A 22,910-nucleotide genomic window follows, 5' to 3' on the forward strand; every position below is an offset into this window, starting at 1 on the left:
TGCTTTTGCTTTTGGTGTCAGGTTTAAAAGAATCATCACCAAGATCTATGTCAAAGAACTTACTGCCTATGTTTTCTTCTAGGAGGTTTATGGTTTCAAGTCTTCTACTCAAGTCTTTAATCCATTTGTAGTTAACTTTCATGGATAGTATAAGAGTGGTTGAATTTCATTCTTTTGCATGTAGCTGTCCAGTTTTCCCAACACGATTTATTGAAGAGCCCATCTTTTCCCCCTGGTATATTCTATATTCTTGGTTCCTTTGTCATAAATTATTTGACCACAAGCCATATATAGGTTTATTTCTGGGCTCTCTATTCTGTTCACTGATCTATGTGTCTATTTTTATGCCAGTACCACATTGTTTTAATTTTTATAGCTTCATAATATAGTTTGAAATCAAGGAGCATGACACCTTGCTCTTCTTTTCAAGATTGCTTTGGCTATTTGTATTTTGGTGTGTGTGTGTGTGTGTGTGTGTGTGGTTTCATACAGATTCCAAGACTATTTTTCTATTTCTACAAGAAATTCCATTGGAATTTTGATATGGATTATATTGAATCTGTAGATTACTGTAGGGACATTTTAACAATATTGATTCTTCCAATCCAAAAGCATGCTGTACCTTTTTATTTGTGTCTTCAATTTTTTTCATTAATGTTTTACAGTGTTCAATATATAGGTCTTTCACCTCCTTGTTTAAATTTATTCTGAAGTATTTTATTCTTTTTGATGCAGTTGGAGATGGGATTGTTTTATTTCTCTTTCTGATAGTTCTACTCAGCATATAGAAACGCAACAGATTTCTGTGTATTGAAGTTGTATCCTGCAAGTTCACTGAACTTGTTTAGTAGATCCAACAGCAGGGAGTTTTAAAAAGCCTAGTGAAGGGGCGCCTGGGTGGCCCAGTTGGTTGGGCATATGACTTTGGCTCAGGTCATGATCTTGCGGTTCGTGAGTTCGAGCCCCACATCGGGCTCTGTGCTGACGGCTCGGAGCCTGGAGCCTGCTTCGGATTCTGTGTCTCCCCCTCTCTCTGCCCCTCCCCTGCTCATGCTCTGTCTCTCTCTGTCTCTCAATAATAAATAAATGTTAAAAAAATTAAAAAATAAAAAGCCTAATGATCATATCCCAGCCCCAATAATTCTGATTCAGTAGTCGGTTTGAAGAAGGCCTGGGTGGCAGTACTTGTTAAAAGTTCTCCAGGTGATAAAATATAAAGCTGGAGTGGAGAGCCACGTCTGTACTCATGGCCTCCATCTCCTCCGCAGACAGTCCCTCCTTCCATCTTTCTTTCAGACTTTCTCCACTGCGAGTGACTAAAACTGCTGCCCTAAAGTCACCAGCAATGTCCTTATTAACAAACTTTCTTTCTCCCAATTCTCCCTCCCTTCCTTCCTCCCTCCCTTCCTTCCTTCCTTCCCTCCCCCCCTCCTTCCTTCCTGCACCTCATTTTATGCTGTTGACCACTTTCTCCTTCAAGTAAATTGCTCCTCCCTGATATTCCAATATACTTATCTATCTTAGTTCTAACCCTACTACAGTCTTTTCCCTGTTCATTGCTTCATCATTTATTTCAAAGTCTCTGAACATTCCCCAAAAGACTGATCTTTTGCCTCCTTTTATTTGCTCTATTTCAGAAAGTTCAGCCAAGTCACACCCCTTAACTGTCCCTGCTTTCCAAGAGAATACTGTTAATGGGGTATTCTTTTTCCTTTTTTCTTTTCTTTTTTTAGTCGGCTTTTCAGTTCCATTTCTGTAGCTTACTAGATTATTCTATTTGGGTTCCTCTCCTATAGCTGCTTTAAACTCAAAATATTGAAAACTGATTTTTCATCCTTTTATCTTTTTTTCTTTACCTATACCCCATATGAAGTCTCTTCTTTTATATATACATGTATAGTCCCCTTTCAGTGATCTCCCCACCCATTTATCAACATCATATTTTATTTTTAAAACATTTTTAAGTGCAAAGAAATACACTGTTGGGTATGTGTACACTTTTAAAAATAGAAGGGAGTAATATTACACAAACCCTTCTATAAAGTGCTTTTGCATTTATCATTACGTTATGGACTCCCTTCTCTGATTTCTATGACAGTGCATTTAGAGCTCCTTTGCAATGGCTGTTTAGGATTCAGTTGCATGGGAGTGCTGTAATATTGTTCTTCTGTTGATGGATATTCAGTCTGTTCCTGCCTTTATGCTCATTGCAAACAATGCCACAATAAACATTCTTGTATATATATCTTCTGTGAATATTTCCTTAGGAAAAATTCCTAGAGGTGGAATCTTCCGCACACAACACGAATCTGGGTTTCAGTCCTCACTTACATTTGACTTCTGACTCCCCCCCCACTCCTCAGCCATCATCAGGGACTTTTGATGCTTCCTGTCAAATGTCCTCCTATCCTTTCTTGCCATTTCTTGTCTACGCCACCCTTCTGGCCCGGTGCTGTCTCCCCACACACCTGGATTACTACTGCAACTTCAGGTCAAGCTACTCCTTTGCTCCAAGGCCCCAGTGACTAAGCCCTGCGTCCTTACCTTAAGATTGGCCTTGGCTAGCTACATCTATGGCTGCAGGCTTCCGACTCTTTCTTTCCCTCACTCTACTCCATCCAGAACCTTACTATTCAGTGAATGTGCCAAGGAAGCTCCTGCCTCAGGCTTTTTGTACACACTCTTCCCTCGCCTGGAAATGCTCTTTCTCTACATACTCACATGGTTTGGTCTCCTATTATCATTTTGTTTTCTGCTGTAACATCACTTCTTCAGAACTTCCCTGAGTCTCAGGAAGAAAACATCTCATTACCCTTCATTCAGTTGTCTGGTTTTAGTTTTCCCTTTGTAGCACTTAGCACCAGTTAAAATAAACACTTGTTTGTTGAACGGACAAACTATAAGGAGCCTTCTAGTTGACTTCTCTGTTTAAATCTCTTCAGTCCAACCCACTAAACTTTGTATTGTTTTCCCTTAGACACCAATTTGGTTACATCAAAGGTTTCCAAAGACGTGCCGCTTCTAAAGGCAAAGACTGTAATAATCTAACTTCGCTCGCCAACACTAATCACACCTTCTTGACCACTTAGATTGGCCTCTTTTATGTCTTAAAGCCATACGGACTCACGGAAGCTGCTTCCCTTTGATAGCATCTCTCAGGTGTTCTTTTTATGGAATTGATCATTTTACACTGTAAATCGTACCTGAGCACACCTTCTCATATTGGTATTCTCCACATCTTTTATCTCTTTTATCTCAGCTCTGCATCTTGCTGAGACCATTTGCAATAGAAAGCTTAACAAGCTCTTTGGAGTTTTAGTGTCAAGATCTGCTCATTCTTAAGGTGAGGATTCCTCCCCCCCCCCCCCCCCACACCCGTCCCTTGGAGTTTAGAGGTTTTTAGAGACTGTCACTACTTCTTCCTTTAGCCATTTTTCTTTGGAGCAATCACAAGTGCTTCTCTCTACAAGGAGATGAAAATATTCCATCTGCCTGACACCCTAAGTACTATTTGGGGGTGGGTTGAAATTGCTTTCTGGAGACAGGGCTGACAGCTGAGAGCTCAGTTAACGTTTCGAGTTTTGTTTTTCATCTCTTCTCAGATAATACCGTGTACCTGCTGGTGGTGAACCATCCACATTTTAAGTCCACTGTTGAGTTGTTTAAATTTCAAGAAGAAGAAAAATCACTTTTGCATCTGAAAACCATCAGACACGAACTTCTGCCTAAGTACTGAGATACATCATATTTCTATTTTCCTTTCAAACCAGTGGAAGGTTAATCTACCTTTAGTTTTTCCTTTTAGCCAGAGTGGGAGGGGGGAATAATGGCTAGTCGACTCTCCTTTCTAATGATCACAAACTCCTCCAAGTGTTCTTCTGTGGATACTGTTGAGGATTAAAACCCTTGACAGAAGACCTATTCTCTTCCTTTTTCATTTCCCAGGCTGCCCGGATGCTGACTAATGGCTCCCGGCCCAAAATGTCCATTTGAACTGTTATCAAGAAATAACTCTGATCTTCTCCAAAACCACACTTAGTATTTCAAATCCAAACCGGTTTCACAGATTAATTCCACATCTTGAGCTTGCTTATTTATTCATTCATTTATTTTTGTATTTAAAAAATAGAATCTTAGATGTTTCTATGAATTAGAAACATATACCCAAGGGAGATCTGAAATCTAGTGCCTCTAAGACCTTCCTGTACTGCCTCTACTGCTGTTTTTTGCACGTGATTTGTGTAAGAAATTTATCTGTGGTTAACACTCAGCTCCAATCCTAGACTTTTGGATAATATAACACAAGGAAAAAGAAAGCACTCAGGGATCCCTGATCAACCCCACATAAAGTCAACTTCCTCACTTGCCTTAGGATTTGGTTTATGAGGTTAGTGATGGATTTGGGACAATAATCTGATGCTGTCTTCCCAAACAATCTTTATCCTTTAATCATTAAGATTTTCTAGAATCCCAGCCTTTATTTGAATAACTAACAGTCAGCATTAGCAGGATTTGTAAATCTAGATTTCTTTTAAACCTTGTGTTATTTACATGCGGGGGGGCTAGCAGAATGCTTAGCACATCACATCGTTTGCACTCAGGGTTCCCAGTATCCCCTCCTCTTTTTTCTTACCTGGTGGTTTCAAAGACAGAGAAATTGAAGTTGGAGAGAAATGGAGTTACTGGATGAAGGCCAATCCACTAATCAGTAGTTGAGTAGGTACTATATGGCTCAAATCTTCTGCATCCCTGGGATGGGTGAAAATTCAAAGAACAGCTTCTGGTGGGACAGTTCATTCATACATTCATTCAACAAATATATTGTGGAAAGAGAATGAGAAAACTGAGTGTCTGGCAAATATGTCACATATTAAGATCTCAATTAGGAAAAAGTATGCAGAATGGAGAAGCTGGGCTAATAATAATAATAATGGTAATAACAATGAGCTTTAACTATTAGTTAGGTGCTGCAATAACCAATTTAAACTGATGACTTTATTATCTTTTACAAATGCCTTCTTAATTAAGTGTTATTATTATACCATTTGGGATTTAAAACAACAACAACAACAACTTTGAAGCTTGGAGTATTTAACTTGCCTCAGATGATACTATCAGTAAAATGTGTATAGCTAGGATTTGAACCCTGGTAGCTTGAGGCTGAAGCTGTTCCTCTGAGCCGCTATGAAATAGTGAAACTTCCTTTATTTGTTTCACAACTAATCTTGGAAATCTCAGATTTTTCCAGTCTCCCAAGGTTAGAGTATTTTTTCTGGGCCAACTGCAAAATTATTTGTCTTTGGTAATGTAGAACCAAACCGAAAATAACCATAGTGCCACAATTAACCAAAATTCTGCTCTTTGAACCAAAGGACTAGCCATGTATATTTTCTGCTTTGTATTTGATGGTTGTTTATACTGCTGTTTATAGCATCAATGTTCCTGTTACCAATCTATTATGATTTAAGCATATTATTAACTATAACACAGTAGTCATTATTGGTCATCTGCTATATGCCAGGCATAATGTCAAAGTCTTTGTACTCATTCTTTTGTTTTATTTCGCTAACCTCTCAAGGTACAGAGAGGAAATGGAGGCTTGGAGTTTAGTCACATGCTATGGCCCCATATACGTAACAAGCAACGTCAGCATTCAAATGGGGTCTATAAGATTTCAAAGCTATGGGGCGACTGGGTGGTTCAGTTGGTTAATAATGCTTCAGACGTCAGCTCAGGTCATGATTTCACCTTCCTGGATTTGAGCCCCCCGTCAGGCTCTGTGCTGACAGCTCAGAGCCTGGAGCCTGCTTCAGAGTCTGTGTCTCCCTCTCTCTCTGCCCCTCCCCAGCTTGTGCCCTGTTTCTTTCACTCAAAAATAAACATTAAAAAAAAAAGATTTCAAAGCCATTACTCTGACACATCCATCTCTGCTCCTTTTTATGAAAAACAGGCAAATGATTGTAAAGTATACTCATTTTGGATATTTACTTTTAAAAAGGAGAGGGAAAAAAAGAGAGAGAGGAAAGAGGTTTATGCCTGGAGCCTGTACACACTAATCCTAAATTCCTAAAGGTTTTTCCTCATGTTGTGATAATGGCCACCATTGACTGAGGGTTTAGTGAGTGGCAGGCTTTCCACAAAGCACACAACAGGCATTGTTGTGTCAAATTAAGATTCTGACCCTTAGTCTTAGACTAATGAGCTGTATGAATTTGGGAAAATTATTTAACCTCTCTTTACAGATGAGAAAACTGAGGCTCTGTATGCTTATCTAACTGGCCCAGGAGCCCAGAGCTGCGTCAGAGCTGATGTGCTGGCTATTACGCCCCTGCAATAGAGCGGAGATAATTCTCTCCCAGATAATAGCCCTGGGGAACTTCTGTCACCTCAATCAGCAAAGAATGACTCACTTAAGTGTTCACTGTTGTACCTATTAAAGCAGAAAAATGGACTCATGTATCTTAGATTTTCAGTAACAGAGAGAATCAAAATCAGAAAGAAAATATGCCATAGCGTGCTGTTTCTGAGCATTCTTCTTCATGGACATTTTACTCAGTTTACAACCATGAAACTTTAAGGCCAGAAGTGAAGTTTTAAAGCTGATATATAGACCAGTCCATCTCATCCTTTTACAGATAAGGAAACTGAGGCCAGGGCTTCATGTGAAATCATTGATTTTGCCTAAATTGCACAGCTAATAGTAGCAAAACTTTAAAATGCAATTCTCAAGATTGCCCACTGGCAGTCCTCCCACTGTCTGATGATGTCTCAGATTGTTCTAGATGAGAGTGAGTTCTAGATGAACATAAATAAATTGTGCCCTGATAATGATTCTTGGCCTAATTTAATGTCTACTGAATTTAATGTATCTACACACACACACACACACACACACACATCATAGCACTATTTTTAAGATACAATTAATATGATTTTTAAAAATATCTTTTTATTTATTTTTGACACACACACACACACACACACACACACACACACAGAGCAGAGGAGGGGCAGAGAGAGAGGGAGACTAGAATCCAAAGCAGGCTCCAGGCTCCGAGCTGTCAGCACAGAGCCTGACACGGGGCTTGAACTCAAGTACCTGGAGATCATGACCTGAGCAGATGTCAGATGATTAATCGATTGAGCCACCCAGCTGCCCCTAATAGGACTTTTATGTTACATTGCTAGAGCAACTTTTTGGGGTTTTTTTAGAGTAATTGTCTTTAGGTGGGACTAATGCCTTATTAATTCTGTGCAGTAATAGCTAGAGTGAAACTCCATCCTACATCTTGATTTTTAGGAACAGACATTAATGAATGCTAATCAATGCATAATCCTGTAATGTACAACACCTTTGCCTGTATATATCATATGTGTGTGTGTTTGAATTTGCAGTTTGAATGATATTGTTGCTGTGGGACCTGAGCACTTTTATGCCACAAATGATCACTATTTTGTTGACCACTACTTGAGGTCCTGGGAGCTCTATTTGGGTTTAGCGTGGTCCTATGTTGTTTACTATAGTCCAACTGAAGTTCAAGTGATGGCAGATGGATTTGACTTTGCCAATGGAATCAACATTTCACCTGATGGCAAGTATGTGAACTCTTTCAAATCTCGTACATTCTCCCAGATTCTTGTTAGATATCTTTTGAACATATTCATTCTCTAAATAATGTGGCAGGTTTTAACATGTTATCCTGGTAAGAGGAAATTAGGAAGAACTTTAAAATGTCTTAATTTTTCAGGGGATAAAATTTATCAAACATATTTTCTATTTTGTGTAGGCATACTCTTTAAATTTGTTTCATGTGGGTGGGGGGAATCTATGCTAAACATTTAGTATTGCTAAATAGCTTTGCTTTGAGGGAAGATTTTTGAGTGCATTATAAGACGAACAGCATGCAGTTATATATCTCAATAGTGCTGGTTTTTGACAAGATAAAGAGGTTGCACCAAAATGCAAATCAAGACACTGCTTTCTTAAGAAAGTGTTACTATGGGGGAAAAGTCTGCCCTTCCATCCCCTAAAAAATTTAAAAAGAGCTGTATATCCATCCATATATCCTTCCTCATCTTGTATCATCATGGATTTCAGAGGGTTAGTAACATAATTAGAGGAAACATCATGGACAGCTTTCAGTTATTTATAGCACTTCCTGTTTTTCCAAAATAACAGATAATAAATCATTACTTCTCTTTTTGCTCTGGGGTGCATTGACCACAGGTCTCTGTGATGAGTGTGGCATTGCACTGTGTGCAAAATACTAAATGAACAGGGTCAGGACCAGACTCAGGGGAAGAGGGGAGGAAGACTTCTCTCAGATCTAAGCTGAGCATCTTGTCTTCTCTCATGCTTTCTCTGGCCTAAAACAAGAGCCTGATGGTCAAGGGGCTTTCCTGCAGCCTGCCTGAGAGAACCCATTATCCTCTGAAATGCAGAATCTGGGGTTTGTCACTCTATTGACAAACTAAGAGAAGTAGTATAATACATTTTGCTCCCAGATGTTAAGAGCTGGTACTAGGACCAAGTGTCTTCCCTTCTAGTCAGGGACAACTAAGTTCTTATCTTTAGAAATAACTTTTCAGAAATTAAAACTCTTTTGTGTACTATAAACTCATTGAGGTTTTTTTTCAGAATTTGGTGTGCTTTGAGATGGGCCCTGTTTTCTGGTCTCTAAGCAAAGTTTTTTCTTAGGAAGAGTTATTACAACTTCACCTTAACCTTTTGAGTTGCATTACGTCAAGTGCTTTGATGTCGCTCTTTCTTCTTTGAAGGTATGTCTATATAGCTGAATTGCTGGCTCATAAGATTCATGTGTATGAAAAGCACGCTAATTGGACTCTAACTCCATTGAAGGTAAGATGTATTAACACTATAAGTTTGCAGAGTGATAATTAGATTCTAATTGATTTGTGAAATTAAAAGTGAGCAAAAAAGGATTGTCTAATTGGAGTGGGTGAGAACCAATTTTTCACTTCTCTATTAAGAGTCAATAGCACCGTGTGTGTTTGTTGTTCACTTTCATTTGGCGGCAGAGTGGGAAGCAGCAAACCAAACATCCACCTATGAAACTTTGATTCCTTCTGCCCTCGTGAATTTTCAGTTGGGCGTTGTATAGCTCAGTTCCCCTTCCCTTCCTCTCCTCCCTCCTTTCTTCCCTCCTCTTCTCCCTCCCCTTTCTCTCTCTCCCTTTTATTTTTTCCTCCGTGTTGATGGAACAGCAAGGAAATGGCCTCAACTGGTATTTCATATGACAGCGCTCTCCACAATAATTATAAATAATATACATATAAAGCCCCATAAAATATAAAGTACTCCCAGTGACCACCACATGCCCCAGCAGTCCATCACTTTGCAACCTTTGTCTCAGTGCTTCCCCTTCTTGATCTCGAAGGTTCCTGAGCTCAGCAGGGGCCCTGCCTCAGGTGGGACACTTGTTCCTTCTGCTCAGAGCATCTTCTTCCAGATCTCTGTGGCTCTTTCATTCATATCCTTCCAGTTTTCACTAAAATGTCCCTTCAGCAAGGCATTCCCTGGCCACCTAATCTAAGCTTGTGACTCTGCTCGCCTTGCTACACACACACACCATTAGTTTGCAACCTCAGGGGCTTCCTGGTGCAACCCGAACCCACCTCGCTCTACATGGAGGACAAGAAGAGACCAAGAAAGAGGCAGACCACTCCAGATCGGTTGATGGCAGGTTTAATAAACAAGGGAACTTATTTACTTGGCTTGTCTTAGGCAGCTGCAAGATGAGTTTCTCTCCACACCTGCCTGCCAGAATCTTAAAAGTTTATATAGAGGCCTTAATGGGGCTCAGTCACAGGTACCATCCAGATGGGCTCTACAACACCTACCTCTGTCGAGGCTGTGCCCTTGGAATGGTTCCCACTGTGCAAACAGTGGGCAGAATGTACATTTCAAGGGCAGGGAAGAGGATGAGTAGCTTTCAATTTTCCAGGTCCAGCTTGAGGGTCAACCAGTGGTCATGTCCTCTCAATGACCTGCTCCAACACTCCATCCCTTGTGATAGCTCTTACAATGTCATCCACGCCCCTCTTTTGCAATGTGCCCAGGGCAGTCAGCAAGGGGTTTCGATAGCATGTGTGCAGCTTGTTTAGTGGCTATCTGGCTACACTGGAGGCAGATACTATAGCAACAATATCGGTACAGGCAAGAGTAAACACAAAGTAAGGCCATGATTCCCCAAATCAGTGGCAATTTCTTCCTCCAAGAGCCCCCAAATCTGAACCACTGATTTATTAAGTTCCCTGAGCTGAGGGTCAAATCAGTCAGGGTATTCACTTGTGTCCTTATGTGATTTAATAAAGATGACACATTAGCAGACTCCTCAGGTATGGACACACAACATTCTGTTTGGATAATGGCAAAGAGGTGGTGATAGTGTTCGAGGCCATCCTATTTTGGATGACAGCTTTTATCATTAGAGACATTTCAACGTTCAGTACAGACAGGCTTTGTTATCATTTAAGGCTTGCTGGATGAATCTGGTAGGGGCTTTGATGTGTGCTCTAACACCCTCCAGGACAATGGAGGGAACAAAGCCAGTGGCCAACTGATCATGCCAGTGGAAATAGAGTGTGCCCACCTGGCCTGGAGGGGAGGGAGCTTGGCAGTTGTTATGGTGGGGTGGACTCTCCCACATGTCCAGGAAAAACACAGAGTGTAGGGGCCCAACCACATAGGTAGAAGCCATGACCCAAGATTGGGGCCACATGAGCACTGGGCCCCACTTGTGGCCACCCAATCAGTACCTGGGCAGTGTGACCTGTCAGCAAGCACCAAAGTAGTTGCCATCCTTTAATATGATAGAATAATTATACGGTACGAGCGATATCCATCCCATGGATACATTCCTGGTACAATTGGGTTGGTTCTGTTTAGAATGATTTTTCTGTTCCCAACATAGGGGAATCTGGGGGTTCCACTGTCTGTAGCCCTGGTAACCCACATAAACCCATCTCAAATCTGAGCATAGCCACCCCTAGCTCCAATGATGGTATTTCTAGGATTCTTCAGTCAGCAGTTTGATGGGGTGCCTGTGTAGTTTGACAGAAAAAGAATGCCCATGCCCAGTGTTACTGATAGTGTGTGCCATAAGCTGGTTTTCTGGATTAGTATTGGTAATATCAGATGGATTGAAAGTACTACTCCTAACTTGCTGTTTCTTAATGTACTACTTTAGGGCTTTTGGATCCCCTCCCCAGCATGGTGATACCTACTATGGCAATCCTGACCAGCAAGAGAAGGGCAGCTCTCCACATATCTGACAATTGAGTTGTTTTTCTTTTTTGTCAGGCATATGAGTGGTCCACTGTAGAAAGGTATTTTCCTCGGGTGCCCATTCTGTGACTGGACACTACAGGAACAGCAGAAGTTTTCAGGCCAAAAAAAATAGACATTTAGTAGGAACTTACATGGAGATCGTCCCCTTCTTTAAGAATTACACTTGTGGCCTCATCCTTAGATGTTAATGTGGCTGCAACTTTAGGCATTTGACCATGTGGTGTATACCATACATGTTGGCCAGGGAAGGCAGCACCGTCAGGCATGAGGAGGTGGACTGGGAGCAAGATATGCCAGACTAGGACCCCTACCCTTTCCCCTCTTTCAGATACAGCGCATTTCAACAGGTCCAGCCTACAGCAGGACAGTGGGATCCAGGGCAGCCTGAGTAGTTCCCCTTCACCCATCCTATACAAAGTAAGTCGCCCATCCTGGAGGGACATCTCATTGCAAATTCCAGTAGATAATGCTTTGCTCAGGCATGATGGGGCTTGGTGTTTTCAGCAGCATAGTTCCTTGATCCATGGAGAGAGTTGGCACAATGGCTGCCTCTCATGACTTCTGGACCCTTTCAGTATTGGGTGCCTTGGTAGGGGTCCCTAGTCTGGCATCTGGAGAAACAGGGCCCTACTGGTCGATCATTCAAAGATATATAGTCCACCCGGCCAAGGTGGTTTTACTTGTTAGTAATTTCATTTGCTGCTTTAATATTCCATTTTTCCTTTCTACCACTCTTGCTATTTGTGGGTTATAGGGAAGATGGAACTTCCATTCAATGTTGTGTTATTTTGCCCAGTTTTGCACATGATGACTTTTGAAATGTGACCCCCAATCACTGTCTATTCAATGATGGTATTCATCCATATTACTCAGCTTCTCTAATCCCCTGATGGTGGTAGCCATGATGACGAGGGAAAGCTTGGTTTAGGCCAGATGTGGTGTCCACACAAACCAAGGCATATTTAGAACCGCACTCACAGGCAAAAGGCTAATGCAGTCAATCTGCCAATCCCAGCGGATGGCCTCAGACTTCTTTGGCAGTTGCCTTGGGTGCTGTTTAAAACATAAAGGGCATGCTGCTACTGGATTGACTAAGTCTCTGTATTTTGAGGGCAATGGAGCCTCCTTGGAGATATACCCTCCCACCAGGGCACTGGGATGGCTACTTTTTTAATGCACCCAATCTCTGTATCTACGAAAGTGTTAGTTGCTAGTGCTTATACCCAAGCCAGGACATCGGCTTCCTGATTGCCAAAGGGTTTCAGTCCCTTGTGAGCTGAGATGTGGAAGCCAGTGAGGACTGACTGTCTCAGGTTCTTGCAGGCAGGCTCAAATATTTTTCCATGTATCCTGACCCCACCAGGGCTTACTCATGATCGTTCACCTTTCGCTTTGCCATTGTCCAAACCATAGGATGAATCCCTTTAGAACAGCCCAACTGTCAATGCAAAGGGTTAACAGTCAGGGCTCATGAGTCATCACCAAACGGCCCCTTGTCAGGGCTGCGGTTTCTTTCCGCTTCCATCCAGATGGTGTCAGTGTCGGGCTGAATAGAAACTGCAGCGCCCCTGGATGGATTCCCTTGACTAGATCCATCCCCCACTCCCTCTCTGCAGGCTGTTGGGGCTGCCACAGGAATGGGGCCTGGGAGGGGTGGTGCATCTTTAGGATCTACATACTCTACAGGGCCCAGTAGCGCCCTCATTTCTAGAGACAGTGGGCTGGTGGACAGAGTGCTCCTCTGCGGCAGATAGGAATGCCACTTGGCCAACATGGGGGTTTGAGCCGTGGCCAAACCCACTTATCTCCACTGAGATAAGTCAGTGGAACATATTCTCAACCCACCCCTTGAAAGGAAGAAAAATTATTACTTTGACATACTCTTCCTTCCTGAGAGGCTCCACCTGGAGCAGCACTGTATACACTGCTGGGAACTGTTGCCCTATGGGGTATATGGAGTTTCTGTCCCCTTCCAGAGCTGGGCCCAAAATCCTCGGGGAACTCTGTCCTCCTGTGATCCCCAGCCCAGTACCCACTTCATACCTTCTGGAGTCACAGACCCACCTAACTCAAACGGTAGCCCTGCTTGGGAGATGCCCAGAGCTTTAATACCCTAAGCTTTCACTAGTACTTTTGTCTTCTCAAAGGTGACTTGTTGCCCTTATCCACAGACCCACACATGTCCTTTTTTTAGTCAGTCCATATAAGGGACAGAGACACGGTGCCAGATGGGGAAAAAAAGTTCTCCCAAACCCCAAAATCCCCACAAAGATTTGTACCTCTTTCAGGTTCTTAGGGATTGTTAAGCTTGCATCTTATCAATCACAGCTTCTGGAACATGTGTCTGCCTAACCAAATGACTCCCAAAAAGTTTATGGCAGTTCCTGGGCCTTGACTTTTGGTGGGTTCGTGGCCCATTCTCTCTCTTGCAGCTGTTCCAGGAAAGCTTGGAGAATGTCCTGCAGCGTGTTCTTGGATGGTTTCTTCTGTCTCCTTATGCTCTGGAGCAATTTATACCGTTTGACAGTTACCGTTTTCCCCAAGGGTGACAGGCCTACTGGTTCCCAGTGAGTGTTTCCTTCCAACACGGGTTTCATTACTACAACCCAGGTCCGGACTTCACAGATAGGGGTTTGCAGTTTCACTTTGTAGGATGTCAATGCCCAATAGGATCTCTGGTATTGGAGAGACAGAAACCTCATATTCTTGGAGTAGAGGGGAACACTAAATTTGTAGTGTCAAAAAACTTTCTTAACCATAACCATTTGTTCTGTGTAACCATTGATGATGCTGAAAACTTCTCAGGCTTACCAGGTATTAGAGTACATTTGGATCTAATATCCACCGGTTACTTCTGGAGGACCAGTGAGTAGTGTGTTCAGCTTGAGGCCTCTGATGGTCCCCAACTGCCCTCCCTTCCAGGCAGTCCTGGCCTACATCTATCCCTGGGGTACAGGAGGAACTCACCCCAAATAGGACTGTGTTCCCAAAGCTTCTGTTAGAGCAGGCAGGGAATCAGGGATGGGAAGGGGCAGACGGAGCAGGTCTGAATTGTTGTTCAGGTTTGATCGCTTTCCACAGGCCAATGAGTACAGTGCTGAGTTGTTAGTCCTTCCATTCATGTGGGGTCCCTGCAGCAATCCGGTTAAACCACATTTGCTTCCGGGTTATTTTTACTGGACGTTTACAGTCATTTGGGATAGCCTTTTGTTTTTATGGGTGACTTCTCTGTCTCAAGTCTTTCCCACAGCCATTCCTAGGACTTGTCAGTTTTCCCCAGATCAACAATGGATTGCCCAACATTATAAATGTCTTGTCTCACAACTGGGCTCAACATGGACACGAGTGTCCCATAACGGGTGTTGGGGGTGGACTGGAGTATCCTAGCTTTCATTCTTGCAGTGAATGTGGCCTAATCAGGGCCTTCAAACACAGAGGCGGAGATTGCCTGTCTCATTCCCAGTTCCCTAAGATTGTTGTTCCTCCTCTATAGATTTTCAGGAGACCACATGCCCAGGTAGGTGCCCCTTATTGGGCCAAACCTCACCGCAAGCTACAGTAGTCTAATCTGTAGTGGAGTGAGTACTTTGAGCCTTTGAGCTCCTTCCAGGTGCTACTAGACAGCAGGGTATGTGCTGATATTGCTCATTGCTCATTTTCTCTGCTTCCTGCCCAGTCAGAGAAATGTCATCTCCCGCCCCCCCCCCACTCCCCCCCCCCCCCCACCGCCTCCCTGTATCCCTTAGGTGCACTAACCATGTCAGGATACTTTTCCTGGCTCTTTGCTGGAACTTGGCAGCTGTATCAATAAGCTCACTGGGAGTACATTCTCTCTTCGTGAATCGTTTCACTCAGTTGGAGGCTGCCCCACTAGCTGGGGTTGTCGTGGTGCTGTTGCTTTCCTTTGTTTTAGGGGTTGGACAGCACGGGGCATTTTGTTCGTTCCACTGTCAATCACCACAGCATCCTCCTCTTCACTATCCTCACTTTTCCAGGGGCTCCACCTCCTAGAGTCCCAATCACACTTTGTCACGGCACTTGGACCTTAATCCACCACAGCTTGCGCCCTCCTAGCTTTGCCAAGCATCACGCAAGGTCTTCAAATGACCATCCTGCTCTCTCACCTTGTCTGCCAGCTCCAAAGCTACAGAGTAGGGGACACCCACATGTCTTTCTCTGATCTCAACTCTTCTTCCGGCTTTCTTTTTTTTTAAAATTAAATCCATTTATTTAAAAAACTTATTATTGATGTATTGTTGACATATGACATTATATTAGTTTCATGTGTACAATCTAGTGATTGAGAATTCTGCACATGACTCCATGCTCATCACAAATGTAGGCATCATCTGTCACCATACAATGGTATTACAGTATTATTGACTATATTTTTCATTTTTATGACTTATTGATTTTATACCTGAAGTTTGTACCTCTTAACCTTCTTCGCCTATTTTGTTGTCCACTCACCCCATTCCCCTCTGGCAACCACCAATTTGTTCTTTGTATTTATGAGTCTGTTTTTGCTGTTTCTTTGTTCGTTTGTTTTGTTTTTTTTTAGATTTCACATGTAAGTGAAATTATGTGGTATTTGTCTTTCTCTGTTGGACTTATTTTACTTAGCATAAAATCCTCTAAGTTAATCCATGTTTTTGCCCAAATAGGGGGGCAAGGAGAGATAAAAGAAGAAGGCAGACAGACTGGCAGGTGGCAGGTTTAATAAACAAGGGAACTTACATACGAGGCTTGTTTTGAACAGCCTTAGGACAAGTAGATCTCCACACCCATCCGCCAGAATCTTTAAAGATTATATAGAGGCCTTAACTGGATTCAGCCACGTACACTGTCCAGATGGTCTCAATAACACATTACTCTCTCAAGGCTATGTCCTTGGAACACTTCCCACTGTGGAAACAGTGGGCAGAATGTACATCCCAAGGACAGGGGAGGGGTTAAGGAGCCTCTGATTGCCTGGGCCCAGCTTGAGGATCAACTGGTGGTCACGTCCTCTTGATGACCTCCTCCAACACACACACACATACACACACACACGTGCACACATACACACTTATACTTCCTTTCTCCTTATAGCTTCATTTTCCCTTCAACATTTATTACTAATACTATATATTTAACTTATATTTTATAAGTGAAATACTCTATATTTTATTTATCTTCTCAACTGTCTGCCTCTTCTACTAGGGTGTAAGTTCCAGAAGGACAGGTAATTTTCTATTTGTTCCTGGAAGAGTTCACCAACACGTGGTAGGCACTCAACAAATAGTTGTTCAATTAATATGATAGGGCTGGTACATTTCAGGGGTTTATCTTCTTCCCCTACCCATTATGATCTGAAGTTTTGGGTCAAAAGAGGTAAAAACACAAAGGAGAGGAAAGAGAAAGTAACAGCAAAGTGGAGCATTAAAGAAGTAGTCCCTTGTCCTTTACAAAAAAGACATTTGTCTCTTGCCATAACCACCCATGGCATAAAGCATTGTCACCATGCTTTGTGGAACTGTTCCTGTCAGTACATCCAAGGTACTGTCATGACAGGCTTTGCTCTGAGTAAATTACCTCAAAGCTTTATCAAATGGAGCATCATGTTAGACATTAAAAATCATTGGCATAGCCCATTTGGTATTAGCTGACGTAAAGTGGAATTTCATACACTCATACTGGCCGAGGGAATAAAAACAGATTGTGGTTATAACAATAGGTACTTCTACAAATTGAAAGTTAAAGAATGTTATAAGACTAGAGCCCTATCTAGTATATATATTCAACACAGAATGATAAAGGTGCTCGTCCTGCAAAGGACGTATTTCAGAGTTGACACCCACTTTTGGCAATAGGTAATGCCCACCTCCTGACATTACAATTCAGTTGAGGCTCCCCCTGTGACTGTAATGTTATTCTTTCTTTTGAAGGATCATATTAATTCAGAGTGGGTAATTAATTAATACCTGGAGTGTCAAGAAATTTGATAAATGAAAGGAGACTGATCTTAAAATTTGTGATGAGCTGTGGGTGGTCTATGTCCTGTCAAAATGTGGGATAGACATACAATGGAATATTATTCAGCCTTAAAAAAGAGTACTAATACGTGCTCCAACATGGATGAACTTTGAAGACCTTATGCTAAGCAAAGTAAGCCTGACACAAAAGGACAAGTATTGTGTGATTTCACTTTTATGAGGTTCCTAGAATAGACCAATTCATAGACAGAAAGTGGAATAGAGGTTATCAGGGGATGGTAGAGGGGGGAATAGGGTGCTATCGGGTGCAGAGTTTCTGTCTGGGATGATAGAGGTTTCTGGAAATGGATAGGGGTAATGGTTGCACAGCATTGTGAGGGCACTAATGCCACTGAGTTGTACCCTTTAAAATGGTTAAAATGACAAATTTCATGTTATGCATATTTTACCACAATAAAAATAATCTCAGGGCGCCTGGATGGCTCAGTCAGTTAAGAGTGTGACTCTTGATCTCAGCTCAGGTCTTGATCTCAGGGTCCTGAGTTCAAGCCCCATGTTGGGCTCCATGCTGGGCCTGGAGCCTACTTAAAACAAAAAAACAAAACAAAAAAAAAAAAAAGGAATTATCTCCTCCTTCACAGAAGGGAAAAAAAAGATTTCAAGACACAGCCGATGAATGGGTCCCACTTTGATGCATTCCAGTTCTCTAAAAATTGGGATAACAGAGAACACAGTTTTTCCCAATGAGAATAATTTATTAAGTTTCCTTTATCAAGGAGTGTCAAATTTTCCACTTGGCTTTGTGGAAGCATGAAATGTGTACATTGTGTGCACTGTAGTGAGTTAGTCTAGCTAGGAATTACAGATTTGCAAGGCAAGAGTTCATTGCTGGGCCCCAAAGGGTCTCCCTGCTGGAGCGTCAGCCCCCCCTTGGCAGGAGCCAGGCCTGCCACTTCCTGACGCATGCTCCAGGAGCGAGCTTCTTGTAGAGCACACGGAGGGAGCTCAGTAACCGTGTGTCAAATGAACGGGGCCCCCAGGCTTTGGTGTCCTTCTCTTCTCTCACTCCTAGTTTACATCTCTGTAGGCTTTCGACTGCCATGGAATTCACCAGCTCGGCAGTTACCCCTCCCAAAGATAATAGCAGAGCCCTGAGACCAACATTTTCCTCATCTGACGAAATGACTGTATCAGCATAGAATGTCTGACACTGTGATAGATGGGGGTTTGGCGGTGGGGGGCAGAGAAGGCCCAAGGCTGATTTTGGCCAGAGGATGTTTGCTTGGCTGCCTCCTTTGGCCGACCTTGCTTGCCTCCAGGGTAGGAATGAATGATGGCTCTGCATGGAGACTCTGCTGTGACGCTGGAGCCCTCCAGTCCCTTCATGGGCATGTGGGGATAGCTGTCATTTTGAGGAGGAAGCACGGGGCAGGGCAGCGCTGGTTTGCCCTAGCTGCCTGCCCACACTCTGGCCTTTGCAATGAGTCACCACCAGTTATTACACGGTCTCTGGGCGCTGAGGTATGCTGGCCTCTGTTTGAGGTACACGGTAGATATTACTTCTCCAACTGAGAGTTAGAGGTAAACAAATAGATGTGATTTCTCCCCAGTAGAAGGCAGCCAAGATGATGAATGGTGGAATTAAGAATCATTGGTATTATTTATGATCCTGGTACAAAGCCTCGACAGCAATCTGTGCAGTCATCACATGCTCGCAACTTATATTTAGAAAATAAACAGCAGAAGAACAGGGAGTTGAATAACATCAGGAAACTAAAGAAGAAACTTTTTCCCAACTCCAAGGCAAAAATTAGACCCTGGGTGATCATTTCTCCTCTGGCTGCACAGCCTATGATTAGCCATTAAAGAAGAGCCTACATTTCATTGACGTGCTCCTCAAAAATGAATCTACATTTCCTGGTTGTTTTCTGAATGCTTGTAAAAATATCATTTGCACATGCCATTTTAGAAGGAACTGTTTTATGCTGCACTTAAAACTTTTTCTTCCTTTCAGTTTTAGGTTCATGCACAGATGTTAGTCCCAATGGTTTCATCTGACTTCTAACAATCCTTCTTGGCTTTCTGCATCTTCCCCTTCCCTCATCTGTCCTGGAAACTGATTAAATGCTAGCATAGATGGAAAGCTAGAGGAATTCCCTGAGCTGTACTGAAATGGGGAAGAATTGTGTCCTGGAACCAACAGTGTGGTGACAGAGGACAAGACGATGGCTTTCCCTGACATGTTGTTCCATCACCTCTCAATTTTTTTTCACCTTCTGTCCTTCCTTCTCTCCTTGGTTTTAATCTGGAAGTCCCTGGACTTTAACACACTCGTGGATAACATATCCGTGGATCCTGTGACAGGGGACCTTTGGGTTGGATGCCATCCTAATGGCATGAGAATCTTCTTCTATGACCCAGAGAATCCTCCCGCATCAGAGGTTGGTTTGAAAAATGAATCTGATCAGCAACCTATTCCCCGCTGTTTCTCGGTTGAAAACATAAATCTCAATTATATGTGCAAATATAAGGAGGGACATGGATAGATGATCCAAATGATGAGATATAAAAAGGAGTTTGACTTTGGGAGGCATTTTAGTTAGAGTCTAGGCAGGAGACAGATGGTACATTTAAATGGGGTAATTTGAGGGGATTTAATAAGGGCACGCTATACAAAGGTGTGGGCGCACATAGGGAAATGAACAGAAGATAATGCATCACCCCAGGGCTAGCAAGGGAGGCAAGAAATGGTTGCCAGAAGCCAGAACAAGAGGAGAGCTGTGTGTGGAGAGGCCCCCCAGTTGGGGGACGCAGAGGAGGGTCCCTACAAGGAGGAAGCCTGGAACAAGTATGCCAGCTCGCTCTCAGTCCTCCCATTACCATGCTGCTACTCCTTGGTCGATCTTGACTCAGAGCTAGAGAGCAGGGGGAGCCTTCACAGTAGGCTTTTGTACAAGTCTGAGCAGAGCGGAGGGCTGGATTAGGGTAGCCAGCACTGGACTGGAGTTCATCAACAGTGAGTTTCTCCAATTTGAGTATTCACAATAGTTAAAAAAAAATCTAACGTACCTTCTTGCTATGGTCTAATCATTTCTTTGTTACCTGCCCTCCCTTTCAACCCCTTCTTTCTATGTGTCAGTATACAATGCACAAGCCCTAATGTGCAAATGGCCATCCTCTCTAAACCATCCCTGTGGAATGGGAAAAAAAAATCAGTCACTTGCTGGAATTATTTCGGTTTAAAAGACCTTTCCTTCCATCTTAGTTATGGTGCCCAAAGACCCCATTCATGTTCATGGTCTTTATTCAGTGGACTATTTTGGCAGTGCAAACAAGAATCTGAAACTCACTTTGCCATAGGCATTTACTATGACTCATCTAGAGTTATCTATTTTGAGTTTTTCAGTATGTATTAATTATACTTGTTATTTACATCAAATAACCAATATAACTTTTGGCATAGTTTATTGCTATGTATTCTTTTTAAAGCCTAGTTGTAAGAGTCGTTCTCATTCCCACCCACCAAAAAAAAATTTTTTTTAATCCCATGTTTCTTAGATTTAAAAAAAGCCCAAAACCAAATGTTTGTTTCCAGTTACTTTACGGCCCTTCATACTCTTTATCTCCAGGCTTACAGGACAATTGTGATTATGTTTAATGGCAGTCCTCTGTGCCTTTTGCTACCTCTTAGCCATTAGGATTGCTATATGGTATGTTTAACAGAACTGACATGTATGCTGTGGTGTGTTCACCGTTCAGAACGGAGCAGAATGTTAGATTCTAATTTGTTCTTGCTTGTTAGCTCATTTGGTGAACTTCGGTCACTTGCTACAGCATGGACCCTTTCTAATGATGGATTTGGTAAGAAATAGCAAAAAGTAATAACAATCCATTAACCAATGCACTGCCCCATAGAAGGATGATTTAGTTTTATTAAAAAGAGGCTTACCTAAGCCAAGATGCATCATCACCTATTTCCTAGTAACTAACACGTCTGTCCTTGGGGCCTGCTGTTTTAAAGAGGTCCTTGTTACTGCTCCCTTGAACCCTTTGTATATAGGCACTGGCCATCCTAGTCTGCCACATTTGGTGTTTTTGTATGTAGGTATCCTTTCTTCTAGTCATTGTATTTTATCCTAAAGTCTTAAGAATAATACGTAGAGCTAAAAAGAAACTTAATCTCGTCCCACACACCTCGTTCTACAAATGAGGAATAGTGAGTAGAAGATCCAAAACATGACCCTGGGCCCCTGCCTCACAGGGTGCTCTTTACACAGTGTGAATTATATGAAATCGCTGTTTTATTGACCAAAGTGGTCACATATTGGCTATTACGTGTGGTCAGCTTAGCATGCTACCACACTGTTGTGATCGACACAATCATATTTCTGCTCAATAAATGAAGGAAACTGAACTTATAAAATCGTATACATTTAATGTTGGAAACTTTAGTTCAGAGGAGCAGATGTGTATGGTACAGAGATATGTTTTTTTTTTTTAATTGCCAGAATTTAAAGACCAAATTCCTAGCTTTTCTGAAAACACAAAAAACTGGCCCGAATTCTAGCATGGCAGTAATCCGTTACTAACAGCCTCCCTCCTCGTTTGCCATAGTCCCTAATACTCCCTAATGTCTCACACCCAGACTGTGCTACTTACTTCTGTTTCTTGCCTAGTCTAGGTAGTCCTATGTGTCTCTCTGTTCCAAGTCGCCTGATTAAAATCTGTCGTTTTGCCAGTGGGGAAACCGATGTCTTATATAAAGGGTAATTTGGCAACAAAATATGATTTACCTGCAGGCTTTTTCATGTGAAGACATGACCCTTATTTAAAGTTAATTTTGAGTGACTTAAAAAGAAATATTAAGCTACCGTTATTTCTTTGATAGGTGATCCGAATCCAGAACATCTTAACAGAAGAACCCAAAGTTACCCGTGTTTATGCAGAAAACGGTACAGTTTTGCAAGGAAGTACTGTTGCCTCTGTGTACAAAGGGAAACTGCTGATTGGCACCGTGTTCCAGAAAGCTCTGTATTGTGAGCTCTAGTGGGTCGGTTTGCACCCGTGCCGTGGATACTGTGAGCCCATTTCAGCTGTTGGCCCCATCTCAGGGGCCACAGCCATCTGATCTGAACAGTGACCACTGACCCCGAACTCAGGTATCTGGAAGGAGGAAAGCGCTGGTTAGCTGGGAACAGAATCAATGCAGAAGGCTTTTTGGAGGGTATGATAGCAAATCAGTCTAGCAATATTTGAAAACCTCACTGACCAATAAAAAAGTCCTTTTCAATAAAATGGCTGAAATTGCTGTGTCAGTGGTCAGGTCTTAAATAATTTAACGGTATGGGATCCAAATGCACTCTCCCTGAAGCATGTGTTCCCTGAGAGCACACGAGCTTATCGCTGCCTCGCTGAGTCTTGTTCAGAGAATACAGGAGCAGGATGATCTCATGTATCGTCATTAACTCTAGTCCTTACTCAAGGGGCTCTGGTTCACCTGCTGGAAAACTAGATGTGCACCAGTTTCCCTCAGCTGCACACAAACTTCCTCTGCAAAGCCATCGGACATACTGGCCCAGTCTGACTTCCATTGCCCCTACTGTGGATGACTTTCTCAGTAAACA

At 42.5% G+C, this 22,910-nt stretch overlaps 1 protein-coding gene across 2 annotated transcripts in view; it reads left to right on the top strand.

Annotated features, from left to right (window-relative positions):
- PON1 (paraoxonase 1) overlaps positions 1-22,594 on the top strand; it is a 34,704-nt gene extending 12,110 nt beyond the window's left edge. Inside the window, exons 5-9 of one of the 2 annotated variants that reach the window (XM_015066541.3) lie at positions 3,603-3,729; positions 7,396-7,596; positions 8,779-8,860; positions 19,599-19,727; positions 22,175-22,594. In XM_015066541.3, the coding sequence (XP_014922027.1) occupies positions 3,603-3,729; positions 7,396-7,596; positions 8,779-8,860; positions 19,599-19,727; positions 22,175-22,333 (698 nt within the window). In that variant the 3' untranslated portion in view covers positions 22,334-22,594. The remainder of the gene's footprint in view (positions 1-3,602; positions 3,730-7,395; positions 7,597-8,778; positions 8,861-19,598; positions 19,728-22,174) is intronic. The other variant, XM_015066542.3, reaches the window with a different exon arrangement.
- Positions 22,595-22,910: the final 316 nt, after the last annotated feature.

The sequence above is a fragment of the Acinonyx jubatus genome, chromosome A2, assembly GCF_027475565.1.
Source record: "Acinonyx jubatus isolate Ajub_Pintada_27869175 chromosome A2, VMU_Ajub_asm_v1.0, whole genome shotgun sequence".
In the NCBI taxonomy this organism is placed as follows: Eukaryota; Metazoa; Chordata; class Mammalia; order Carnivora; family Felidae; genus Acinonyx; species Acinonyx jubatus.